Below are 13,181 nucleotides of genomic sequence, written 5' to 3'. Positions count from 1 at the left end.
TATCCGCTTCTGGCTCTTGTAGTTTATTTTAAAGATACATCTTTCAGTTTCTCCTCTGCCGACATAATCTTTGGTTTTTATGGCTCATGTCCAATGAGATAATTCCACATTCGAGGTTTTTGTTATACAATGCCTTGCAAAAGTATTAATAACAGCTTCCATATTTTATTTTACAACCACAAACCAGTTTATTTTATCACAAGTGTAAGTGACACACAAAACACAAAGTAGCATATGATTGTACAATGCAATTAACACGATGATTCTCAAATGTTTAAGTCATTTTTTAAGACTTGCCACAAATTCTCAGATGGATCCCGGTCTGAACTTTTAGTTGGCCATTCTGACAAATAAACATACTTTGATCTAACCATTCCATTGGTTCTCCAGTGGTATTTGGGGTAATTAGCAGTGTTAGTTTTCCAACACTGTCTAACAGAATTTAGACCAAAAAGTTACAGCAGCTCCTCTATAGTTAGCAAATTTAAAAAAAAAAAAAGTCAAACTCTTGGCTGCTTCTCTGATTAATGCCATCTTTGTCCATCCATCACTTTCGATGGCCATTATACAATTCATCAAAGTTGTGGATATTGTTTTTTTTTATTCTGACTTCTTGAAAAATCCTCAGGTCTCCTATCTGAGGAGTAGAAATAAATTCATGATTTCTATTGTTAATCATGCATTAGCATTATTATGCTAGATAATGTTTAATGATTGCTATGGAGATTTGATAAACCCCCAAAATATGATCAGTTCACTTTGAGTCCTTTTACCCAGTTTGAGGGAAATTCTGAATTACATGTTTTATGTGCAAAAAACAAAATAAAAACAAAACAGTAACCTTAAAATGTGTGACAGCGGGTTTGGCAAAAATATGTATTTTCTGTTACCAGTTTGTGGCCGAGCTGTTAATGAAGATAGCAGCTCAATTTTAATTATAAATTGGGTTCTACATCCTGCGTTTCGGTCGTTTTATGAAAAGCTGAGCTGGAGCAGACCCCTCTACCTCCGATGTGACTGATGATTTCGCACATCTCGTCTCGGGTGGTGAGAGGTGCAAGCGTCAAGTGATAAAAATCTGCTAAAACGCGATATCAGGTGGCAGCTCAGCGTGACGACAGACTTGCAAACACCAACCACCTAGATGTGAGAAAATAGTTTATGCTGATCACGCCTGAGCATGTTTCCCGAGTGCTGAGACATTTTGTTAACACTTATTAAAATAGCTTGGTGTTTTAAAGATTTGGATCATTTTCAGGGGCAATGACAGATTATTTGTGCACAAGTAGATTCTGACATTTAGCCTACACAGGGTATTTATTTCTTCATTTTTGTTTTAAAAAGTATTCTTCAACTAGTAGTGTATCATAATTTTCAAAACTTTATGGTGTTGTTGCTCCTTGCAAAGAAAAAGCGTAACCCATAGCATGCTGCTGCCACCACCGTGTATGTCTGTTATATTAAGAGTGATGCTCAGATCTTGTTCGTAGGTCAGCATGCAATGATTTTCCTCTAAACACAGTTTCTATGTTTGAGCTATTTTCAGGTTACATTTCAGCTTGTTCGTACACAACAAATATGCATCATATTCTTCTTTTACATTTTAGTTGTTAATGTTCATCACTGCTACAATTTGATGGTACTCCACAGAATACTCGTTGCTTTGGTCAAACCGAGGATAAACCAAACGCTGCCATCTCCTGGTTCGTGTTGGAACAACTTAAAAACAAACAAAACGTAATTAGAGCGATGCAGTGAAAAAAAAGGGGGGAGAAAAACTTTATTAACTTCCACATATTCTTCCACATACAGACACCCATTTACCAAAAATATCTCTACTTTATCTTCATTGAGGGCAGAAGGAGCTCCAGGCAGACAAAACAGAACGAACCTACATAAAAGCAGCACTGCACAGTTAAAGTACACCAAGAATTGAAAGTGGAAATGCTAGGAAAAAATAAATACACATATAAAAGGTAAAAGGAAAAGGGGGAGCAAAGGGTCTGAAGCCAATCATCCAGAAAAAGTGCCACCGTGAGCTGGATTTGTGTGGAATTGGGGTAAAAGTGCTGAATTTCTCTTGAAGGAGACAGACTGGAGGAAAAACTGACACAAACTAAGATGTCTGACTAATGGCAGCTTTATGGGGAAATGCATTAAGTCACTATTATAATGCCCTTCACTGTTACGTAGAACACCTTCACTGTTATGTGTAAAAATTCAATCAGTTAATTTTCACTTTTCAATTAAAAATGTACTCTTTGTACATTTTGAAATGTTTTTTTTTTTTTACAATATAATTGTAGAAAAATACTGAAGCTGATACATAAGGTAAAATAAATACTCTAAGCATACATTGTGAAAATTATTTGAAAACAGGCTGACTTTCCTCTGAAAAAAATGGGATAGCACTGCAATAGATTTTATTATTAGACATTAGCCATACAAAAAGATAATGACTGTCTCTTCCGATTACCCGAGAAACATCAGCAAAATGTCTCGACTCTTACTCCACATTTCCTTTGTGCAAACTTCTGGGAGAAATCCAGCAGATGTACTGATAAGTAGCACCATGCAATAGCATCTGGATGATTTGCATTCAACATATAGCACATCGAAGAAACCCCATGACAACTGGATCGCCCTCTAATTTTAAAGTGGTTAGATGGGAAGGTGATACTGAACCAGGAGGACGTATATCCCTTTTCTTCTCTTGCGGGGCAAGTTAAAGCAGAGGAAATGCTGGAAAACACTCTGAAGGTCAGGAGAAAGAGGAAGTGAAGAGAGCTCAGAGGATTTGGGGGAATACAGATGGCTGATGCCTCTTTCCTTTCACAGTCTCTCCTCTTATTTGCTCTTCATCTCCCTTGTTTGTTTCACTTTTCTCCTCATCAGCCGTCCATTGGACTCATTTCTATGACAACAATCCCAGCAGTTTTCCAATTGGGGAATTTCTAAAGATGGGTGTTGTCTTTCTTATGGAGATGTGTCGCAATTTTTTGTTCAACACTTCAAGACGCCTGTTTTGCAAGTTGCTTTCTCTCTCCGTCTCTGTTTAAACGAAGGCCTCTGGGATCTCTGAGCCGTTGATTTTGATGTATATTTTGGCGTCCTCGGCTTTCTGCTGTAGTTCTCGATGGAGTGTCCGTCTGTACCAGATCAGGTAGAGGGGCAGCAAGAAGCCCAGCATGCTGAGCACAAGCAGTCCGATGTTGACCTGCAGGGTGACACCGGAGTAAGCAAGGTTTTAATTTGGCTCGATAGCTGAATGTGTTTAGGTGGGTGATGATTCCTACCCAGAATGGGTCTCCTTCAAGTGGTCCCATCATTGCCAAAAACAGGGGCTGTTGCAGCAAGGCAAAAACAGCACTGACGAGAGACTGCATCCCTGTTAAGCTGCCAAACTGAGAGGAGGGATATCTAAAAAGAAAACATTTAGTTTAGTTGGTCACTTTGAAGCAGCTTCTACCAACATGGAAGTTTGACACGCATAAGGACTAAACATGACTTGGCAATTGAAAGTAAAATGGCCATGAGAGATTATAATGACGTTGGTACATACACAGCAGCATAAAGGCCCCCAACAGCAGAGTGAATGAATCCTCTCACCACAGTGTGTAAGATGAAGGAGACAATCTGAGGAAAGGAGAAAAACAAAATCAGTGTTTATTTGCTTTTGCATCTCATGTGAAGTTAATTCAGTTTCCCTTTAGCCAGATGGTGTTAGTGTGCAATCAGATGCCTACATTTACTGTCAGCTTGATACAGTAAAGTCAGCTTTGCATACGGACACAGATCTGGTGAGGACATAGAACAAAAACAACAAAGAGACACTCACCTGTAATTGGAGATTTGGTATCAGACAGGTGACACCAAATCCCACCAAAAGCAGGTTTGTGAGGACGAATGCTCGCAGAGCGTTTGTCACTTTCTGGATCTTTCTGTCTCTGCGCTTTGTCTTGCTTTCACCTCTAAAATGTAAAAAAAAGAAAAGAAAGTTGGATTACGAGGCAGAGATGCCATGACTGCATCTGTATAAGAAACAGATGGAATCAGAAATTAAAAAAAAATAAAAATAAAATAATCACTGGTTATGCAAGCTTCTTATAGTAGTGTCCTAGAATTTTGCCTACTTGCACTGTCACCCAAGCTTTCTGGCTGATACAGTAAAACACACCAAAAGCACAATGTTTCCTGGGATGCAAACTCCCTCCCCGTTTTTTGTACAAATTTAATGGTAGTAATTGTGAAAACCACTTCACATTTGCCAACTGTAGTCTGTTTTTATGTTGCATTTAGAGCAATGGCTTCTCAGCGTCTGTTAAAACAAACTTGTTTCACTGTGGATAATGAAACTTTCTAGCTTTACAAGCAGAAGGAAACAAGGTTTTTAATTTTTTTTCTGGACTTGACATACATTTTCCACCAAAACCTGCTTTCTTTGGAACACAGAGCCTTTCAAGTCCATTGAGGAAATAAAGAACCACATAATTGTTTATCCTCATGCGTAATTATTAGAACACATGAACATGGCATATTCCAGCATCTTGTCTCCAAGGGTGAAGTAAACTTGTGGCTGTCTATAGTGTCTTTCTGATACCCTGAATGATTTATTTAGATTTTTTCATTAAATCCATTGAGGAAATAATGTGCTTGAAGAGCTTTCTTCCAATAATAAGACAGTCAAAGCTTAAAAATCTATGGCATCATCATCTGTGCTTTTCAAGATTGCTTAATGTTACTGACATTTTAGTGTATCAACAGATCAACACTCAGACTCACTTGCTTAAGGGTTCCTTGTCTTCTTCCCCGTCATCACAGTCCTTCAGTTTCCAGTCCATAATTTGACCGATGACAGGAGTGGTCATCAGACAAAGCAGCTGCAGCACACCAAAGATGGAGGAGTACAGACTCACTGAGGACCAAAGGAGGACAACATATTTATTGTTGTTTATTGGAATACAATACAACACTGTTGAAAAAAGATTTTTTAAAATTGGTGTAATCCAGTGTGGGGAGAGGTCACTACCTGGTTAGATGGTTAGACATTGCAGTTAATAAACTGAGACTATAGAGTGCAACAAGGTCGTTCAAAAGTCAATATGGTGCTATTAGGGCACATATTTGTGGCTCTGGGAGCAGTGCTACATGAAATGTGAGTCATGTGAAGCAGTGTGTCATGTTTGTTCTGCTGATTCTTCTAGAAAAGTTGTTAATGAGTCAACTAATAATACCGGTGGCTTTAGTTTAAAGCTGTGTGACAGTTGAAGGACTCAGTTATCTAAAGGGACAACCAAGAAAACAAATGTAGTACTCTACTTGTTGTCAGCTGGATATTTAATAAGCTAATGCTAAGGTAGACTACTGCGAACGCTAAAGTTTTCGTCTTACCAACTTCCATCCTTTCCACTGAAAATGAAAAGGTTACGTTCAGTTGTTTGTAGGTCATGATACAAGCCGGACCGGTGCTGTCTTTTGAGTTAGTCATTGCACACAGACCGACATGTCTCAGAAGCAAACAGACTGACCTGTGTCAAGGTTTCCATCACAGAGCACCTCCAGGACACTGTTCATGGCCCCCATGTAGAACAAGAGGCGGAGCTGAGTGATGCACATGGTCGATGCGCTAAGCATAAAAATAGGGCTCATGATGCTCTTCAAAAAAGACTCAGCTGCAGAAAGCAAAAGCAAGAGTTTTGGAAGAGGGGTACAAACTAAGTCAGAATTCTTTAAACCTTCATCATTTCAGGAGTCTTATTTTACACTGCACTCTTACATTCTTCCTTGGGCTTGCAGTCCATTTCCAGGTCCATGGTGGATAGGCAGAGAGTGCGTCCGTCCTTACCAACCACCTCCTTTTGTTTCACGTTGTTGCTGACGCTCAGGCGGCGGCCCACTGTGGTCACTTGACGGTAGAACTGCTTTCCTGTGATCTTATGGTCAAAGCCTAGCCAGCTGAACTTTATTTTCACACTGAGGAGGCAGAGAAGCAAATATTTTACAACATAATTTTTGATCAAACTCTCTCAGTGGGAGTAGGATTTATGTTGGCAGTGTACTTGGGAGCATAAATATGCGACTGTCTTTGCTACTGACGTGTAGTCCATATCTTCTGGTCCTGGGAATGGCTCCAGCGGCCAGTTGAAGAAGCAGTTGAGGAAGACAAGTCCAGCACAGGAAGCCCACACCACAAGAATGGTAATGAATGAGGCACCAAAATCATAGATGACCTGTCCACAATGAAGGAAAATTTCAAACCGAAGTGGAGGTAACTTTTTTTTAACAACTTATGGCCCAAAAGATTCATAGAGCAAAGCCTTTAACATGACCATTAACATGGCTTTGTGCTATCTTCCTTGTTCTTAGATCATATCTGATATGTGTTTGACTGAGATTAGAGCATTTCAAAAATCGTTTTGTCCTTTGAATACACAGATACAACAGAGAATTTTACATTAAAATTTCCCAAAAAGTAACAAAGAAAATAAACAAACAAAAAATACTATGGACAAAAAAAAAGTTTGTTTCTAGGTTCAAAAAATATGTGGGATATTTTTTAGATTTTGCTTGGACTCATTTCATGTTCTTTTTTGAAAAGGAATACTTTTCCATACCTTGACACCAGGGAATGTGACCGCAGACGACGCATAAGAACCAATCATGAGGGCAATGAAGGTAGAACGAAGGTTTCCAAACATATTAGGGAGCTAAAAGGTAAAGGAAACAAGGAAAACATAGATTAGCATATTCTGTCTACATGGTAACCTACACTAAAATAACGAACAAAGATGCTAAAAGATAAAAGTTAAATAAGGTCTGTTTCTCTGTGAATGTACGCTAAAAGGTTAAACAAGCATCATAGTTATGTCAGCTGCATTTATTTGGAGATGAGGGAATCATATGGGGGCCCCATAAAGATGATGCCCAACGACACTCAGGTCAGAGGTCACAGTGGGGATCAATCAGCAAGACTGCATGGTTCAAAATGAGGAGGTAAAAGCACAACAAACTGACATGAAGCAAATCAAAGCACAACAGACGCACATGAACACACAGCTGTCCATTACAACACACAAAACTCAGAGGAGGGGGTCGACACAGCTGAAACAGTCAGGGGGGGGTGAACCGGTCCTGATACCAGAAACAAAGCACACAAGATGGACAGGGTAGAGAGTTCATTTTTAAATTTCTTTATTTTGTTTCGTTTACACCCTCTGCTCCAACTGGAAGAGAAGGATAACAGAGTTGGAGGACAAAACGGGGCGACACAACCAACAAAAAGGCATTCACGAACTGCTCTGCTTTCAAGTGGCTGAACAACAACAAGCACATTCTTTTACATAGGACTGGGGAGGGGGTTTGCTATGTTGGGGAACCAGTTTACTGTATTTCTCAGCAGTAGCATCATTCAGATAGATATTTATTAGTCTTTAACACTGACAAAGAGTTAAACTGGTATTGCACGGTGCTTCCTAATAGTCACAGAGGGATGTGCAGAGAAACTATACTCCAGTGATGTAGCTTGTGTTTAATGATTAACCCAACACCAAGGCTTTCTTTTATAGCATTTGAGGTTGTTAAGGTGACGAGGTGAACCGGCATTCAAGGGTAAAGACATGTTTTCATGCATACTGTGGAGAGTCTATTATTCCCATAACTTTAGCTAGTGAGACATTTAAGACGTGCAAAAGACTTAACAGTAGAGATGAGTGATTCAGTCTGTTGTTATTGAGAAATGTTGTTTCACAGAGATTTACTGGTGTAGAGCCACTGTCCAGTGAACAGCATCACCATGGTAGCGTCATGGACTCTTGACTGAGTTATCAAAGGCTAAAAGTGATGGTGAGAGGAAGCAACAGCAGGACGAAAAACAGAGAGGAAAGAATGCAAATGAATAAAGAGGAGTCCACCCAGTGATCCCTTGAATTAATTAAGATCATGGGTATCCAAGGCTCCTCTCAGATTTAGTGAAAACCATTTAAAATATGTATCCCTTGTTTTGGTCCCAAATGTCAGTATGTGAAGTCAGATATAGTCAAATGAAGCTATAATATGAGGCCATATTTTGGTAATGTAAACAGTTCTTTAGTATTACACTCTTATGAAGTTGTACACATAATGTATATAATGACTTACAAAATAATTTTACTTTTTTTTTTACAGTGCCACATTTTGTCACTGTTACCACAACCATTAATGTATTTTAATTTGAGGTTTTATGTGACTGAAAAGCACAGAATAGTGGATCATTTTGAAGAGGTAAATTAGGCTTCTTTTTTAACATTTCCATAGACAAAAATCTAAAAAGTGTGGCATATGGTTGTATACTGTCCTTTTCATTTGTGAAACTCAAGAACACCATATTCTTTCCTTTTCATGCAACAATTATGTGCTGCTTCGCATTGCCCAAGCACATAGAATCCCCAACAAAAATAGACCGAAGCTCTTGGGTGTTAATGGCACCGTATTCCTGTTTCATGTTACTCAGTGGTCCTTCCTCACATCTGAAGCAGAGCTGAAATATGCTTCTGTAAATCTCTTCAGAAAAGATCGGAACAACAGGAGGAATTCAAACAAGAGATGAAACAGAGTGACTAGCCAGGGGTCCAGTAAAACGATTCTAGCAGCGTGTTAATGAGGAAGTCTCATAGACACAGACATTGCTCCAACAACAGGCAGCTGGTGCACCAGCTTTGCAGCAAGAAAAATGCAAAGTACACAAACCTGGCATGCCCACTTACTGTAAGGGAGGTGAAGGTCATGCACATGCCTCCGAAGCCATTGAAAGTGAGTGCAATGAAGATAAGAACGGAGAGCTCTAAAAATGACACATCATTAGACTGCTGACAATCACTACATCACATGTAGATATGGAAAATGGACAGATTGGATCACATGGACTCACCGTTTGGCTGGTAGGCTCCATAGGCAATGAGTAGGCAGGAAAAGCCAAAGCAAGTGCTGAAAATAGATGATCAAGCATTTTTAATGACCAAAACTACTTATCTTAAATTTGTAATTATTTTTTTATAAGAGTATAATATAATCTCAATTAACTCTTTGTGGTTGATTGCCCTTCTGAAAAGCAGCAATCAATATCATCTTTCTGTTTTTTATTGAGCCAATATTGCTTTGCTCACCTGCCCAGCAGTCGAAGTTTCCGAGGCCCATATTTATCCATGACGATCCCCAGTGGCAGCGTGATGGCTGAGAGCAGGAAGGAGCCAACTGTGAAAGCAAGATTCAGCATCTCATCCTGTTCTTTGCAGATCAGCCAGCCGTTCATCCTCAGCGGACCCTCCGGTACAAGGGGCTTCATCTCCACCCCGTCCGATTCATCCGGTTCGAAGGCGTCAGCGTAGTCATGGGGGACTGAATTCGCCGCGGAGTGAGACAGATTGTAGCTGGAGCTGTTACCTGTAGAACATGATGAAGTGATGGTCAGATGGATCTTCTATTTTTTTTTACCCTCTTTGTTAAAACATGGTAAATATGAGCTTTTTAAATCTACTTTCACTTATTATCTGAAATGTAAAGTCTGCACTTCTATTTCATCACAAGATCATGACACATCATTACGCAGTCGTCACATGTGGAGTGAACTCATCCTCAGTTATCTGTGCGGTAAATATCAGTCTAAAAAATGCGACATGTCAGCAAAAAAATGTGCACAGACAGTAGAAATTAAGCAGGAACACAGAGAAACATTTTGACTCAAATCTTGTCAGGCTCTCTGGAATTTTATTGAGACTTTATAAAGTGTGAGTGGAATAAATGGTGATCAGCTGGCAGAGTTAGTGAACTGAGCAAGGTTATCAGAACCTTTAGGTTATAATGTGAACAGGTGCAAAGGTTCAGGAAGAGACCAACATGAAACATTGCCTCTTTTGAATCCACCTGCCAGTAACAATGTGCCATTGCAAAGTGGAACTTCACATCATGACACATTTCACAATAAAGGCGCCAAAGCCTTCTGCAGAACTTTGTATATGATTTTCCAAATATCCTGAAAATGTGTTTTCTTTTATATATACTGTTTCATGGTGCAAAGGGGAAAAATTGATCTAACTCAATATCAAAATTGAGTATTTGGTGTGCTGACAAGTTGTGAATAAATTTTGCTTTTAGTTTGTATGCATAACTATTGAAAAATGAAGTGACATTAGCCTAAAATAGAAAACAGAAAATACCTGTTTGTGTAAAAATAGAGAAGAGATGTCCTGTGGCCACATGAACTGTAATAGAGTACATGATTTCCTCCTGTTGCGTAACACATGGTCCCTCTGTGACGTTACTTGCAGAAGGAAAACCAAACTTAAACCACACGACTATTTTATAACCGTTTCCTGCACAGGTCATCCAACTTCTACGGCTCATCACTTTTCTATCAGCCTTTGTCCCCTCCCTGGTCTTTATCAGCACCCTTTAAACTTTCAAATTACTGGTAATAAATGCTTTACGTGGAACTCGCTGTTCTTCATTTCCAAAGTCACATGGCTGAAAAGAGCTGAGAGGTTCTTTTTTTCCTCTTTGGTCTTATGTAATCAGAATGAGATAAAATTGCTGTGGCAGATCTAAAGCAATCTTTTTATTTTTTATTAAAGTACACATTTTAGTGTACTTTTTTAGACTCCATGTAATAGACCAACACACATTTTCACATAATTGTGAGGTGGTGTGTAAATTAAACTCTTAAAAGTGTGTTGAGCATTTCTATACAGCCCCTTTACATCGCCAATAAACTGTGATCATATATAACTTAATTGTGATTTGCAACTCTGGAGGAGCTGCAGAATACTCGGGTGAGAAATTCCTGCTTGCCGTTTTCATCCAGCCCTTAAAAGGCACAGCAAAAATGTGAAATGGTCTGATTAAATGACAACACAACTGAATTTCTTTTAGAAACACAATCTTTGGCAGAAAGCTAACATTACATTACATATGGTGGTGGTGGCATCATGATGTGAGGATACAGTTTTCAGCAAGGCACACTATTTTTACATTTAAATATAACGGGAATGAATAAGGATTTGACCTTTTAATTTATCTGGAGATACATATTCCTTTTTCAACCGTCATTTTTGCCAAGCCTCATATAAAATACATGACTTGGTCAAATCAGAGATGGTGCATAAATGTTATCTGTTCTTTAAAACACAAAGCACCACCTGGAATTTTATTAAAATGAGCAATAAGACAAAAGAAGAAAAAAACACTTCAGGAAAAGATTGCTTAATCTTTTTCCGAGTTTTTTTTTTTTTTTTTTTAAAGGAGCAACAAAGAAGCAGTTCATGTGATCCATTCTTGGTTGTTGTCTTTCAATAGGTCAGTGTCTCTGTCCTCAACTATTGTAAGCTAACAGAGACAAGAACAGCACAGTAACATACTGTCTCAAGAAACCGTACTCTATTCTTTTGTCCCTTCGGACCACTTTGCCTACCTGCATGCCCGAATGCTCTAACGTATCTGATCTGGTTAAACCCCGTTAGTCCAGCCTGGGACATCTTCACAGGCAACATTTTATTTTCAAAGACTTGAGAAGATGGGAAGGTATCAGTGTTGCTTGACATCTCTTGAAAAAAATCTGTCACATCCTTTAATTAAAGTCAAAGCATTGCTTTTCCCCCCAACCTTTAATTTCAAATGTATTTTCAGAGAGTATTAAGAGAAAACTCACAGCATTGAACCTGAATGACTGGCCAGATAAATATGATGGAAAATGGTAAGCGGTGATAGAAGTGCTATCTAAACATTCAGACTCACCTTCCTCGTTGCAAAGGTAAGAGTAGAAGCCCTCAGACTTCAGCATGATGAGGAGGGAGCCCCATCCCAGCAGCACAGCAGAAAACAGCAGGTTCTCAATGATGGCACTCACTGCCATCCACCAGCGCCTGGCGAAGGCTGTGGCGAGGGTCGGAGCCATGGCCGAGGGGGAGAGGGAGAGCTTGAGAAAGAGAAAGGACAGAAGAGGAAGAAGGCTAGAAGAGAGCAGAGAGAGCCTCCCCGACTGACGGTCAGAATGAGGAGTGACGGATTTCTTATCTGAAAAGAGAAGTACAGGAGGGAGGGGAAGTGGTAAAGTCAGCCTATCGGTGGAGTCAGTAAAACCCTGGAAGGGCTGGTTTTTCAAATGAGACCAGATTGAGCATCTAACTTTGCACCATTGGGAGATCACTGATTGTGTTAAAATATTGTAAATGAGCTAGTATTGTAAGGAAGGAGCCATTTTGCACCCTTCATTCCTTTTTGATGGGTTTAATACAAAAAGGAACAAATTGTTCTTATAAATTGTGGGGATTTATATACATTCTTAGTTATAGTAGATAAAAAATAAAAGAAAAGAACAATCAAGTATTAGCACCACAGAGTTCCTTCAGGCGAGTAAACTGGTCCAGACTGGACTGAAGACTGGTCAACCGATGACCCTCTTGTGTTTCTCCTGCACAGCCCCCTCCCCAAATGTCTTCTCATATTCACCCAACCGGCAAAAATGTTTTTCTGCAATTACTTTAGTGCATTCCCAACAAATTAAACAACCTGCTTTGTTTTATTCACTCACACAAAACACACCCTCAAATGAGATGCAGAACCAGCGGATTGAAAAAGTAACGTCCACAGAAGTCACTGCTTCTAAGAGTAATGAGTTTGCTCATATTAATTACTCAAATTCCTATTTATGTCAACTGATAACCCATGTTCAAGTCTCATTCTTTAATCATTTTCCTTTTAGATGTCTATGAAAATATAAAACGAATAATTCTCACCACTCCAGGCTGCAGGTAGTGCTTCAAAGCACCCAGCTCTCTGTGTCTGTCTTGGCTCTCTGTGACCAGGTATCTGTGAAAAGCAACATTTATATACTCCAGCGCTCAGCAAAGGGCGCCCCCTAATGAATTTTGGCTGCGTACACTCTGTGCTCTCGTCAGCTCCCAGTTTCTGAGAAAGACCTGTGTTGAGGGCAATGATGTGAAAACGAGGCTATTAATCTATTTAGAAACCTAATGCACCTAGAATGATAATGTCATGCACCCGTAACAGAGGTGATGGGAAGATTGAGAAAAACCTATTTACAGTGGCATTCAAGTTTGACCTTATCAGTCGTTGGAGAATGTGACGCGTGTGTAAACGGAAGGGATTAATCAAGCCAAACAGTGTCTGAGAAGTTAGAAGACAGCATATCT

General features: G+C 39.4%; 1 protein-coding gene across 2 annotated transcripts; it reads right to left on the bottom strand.

The window, feature by feature from the left end:
- Positions 1 to 1,750: 1,750 nt before the first annotated feature.
- Positions 1,751 to 12,829, bottom strand: slc43a2b (solute carrier family 43 member 2b). Of its 2 annotated transcripts, XM_028032166.1 has the most exons (14): positions 12,765 to 12,829; positions 11,764 to 12,042; positions 9,141 to 9,417; positions 8,906 to 8,961; positions 8,742 to 8,818; positions 6,615 to 6,707; positions 6,097 to 6,230; positions 5,777 to 5,973; positions 5,529 to 5,672; positions 4,783 to 4,915; positions 3,839 to 3,971; positions 3,563 to 3,636; positions 3,297 to 3,420; positions 3,028 to 3,217 (listed from the first exon to the last, which is right to left on the bottom strand). In XM_028032166.1, the coding sequence occupies exons 2-14, from the start codon at positions 11,921 to 11,923 to the stop codon at positions 3,056 to 3,058; spliced, it is 1,764 nt and encodes a 587-aa protein (XP_027887967.1). In that variant the 5' UTR covers positions 11,924 to 12,042; positions 12,765 to 12,829; the 3' UTR covers positions 3,028 to 3,055. The 2 variants fall into 2 exon arrangements, with proteins under 2 accessions (XP_027887968.1, XP_027887967.1); XM_028032167.1 differs by lacking the exon at positions 12,765 to 12,829 and having other exon boundaries at positions 1,751 to 3,217; positions 11,764 to 11,923.
- Positions 12,830 to 13,181: the final 352 nt, after the last annotated feature.

This window comes from Xiphophorus couchianus, chromosome 11 (assembly GCF_001444195.1).
Source record: "Xiphophorus couchianus chromosome 11, X_couchianus-1.0, whole genome shotgun sequence".
Classification (NCBI taxonomy): domain Eukaryota; kingdom Metazoa; phylum Chordata; class Actinopteri; order Cyprinodontiformes; family Poeciliidae; genus Xiphophorus; species Xiphophorus couchianus.
The sequence above is the reverse complement of the archived record's forward strand: the minus strand, read 5'-3'. Positions and strand labels throughout refer to the sequence as shown.

Excerpts from the sequence above, each read along its gene's own strand:
- slc43a2b (XM_028032166.1), bottom strand. The coding sequence starts at position 11,923 with ATGGCTCCGACCCTCGCCACAGCCTTCGCCAGGCGCTGGTGGATGGCA. Across the intron at positions 8,819-8,905 it reads TGGAGCCTACCAGCCAAACG|AGCTCTCCGTTCTTATCTTC; the intron begins GTGAGTCCATGT and ends TGTCATTTTTAG. Across the intron at positions 3,218-3,296 it reads TTGAAGGAGACCCATTCTGG|GTCAACATCGGACTGCTTGT; the intron begins GTAGGAATCATC and ends GTCACCCTGCAG.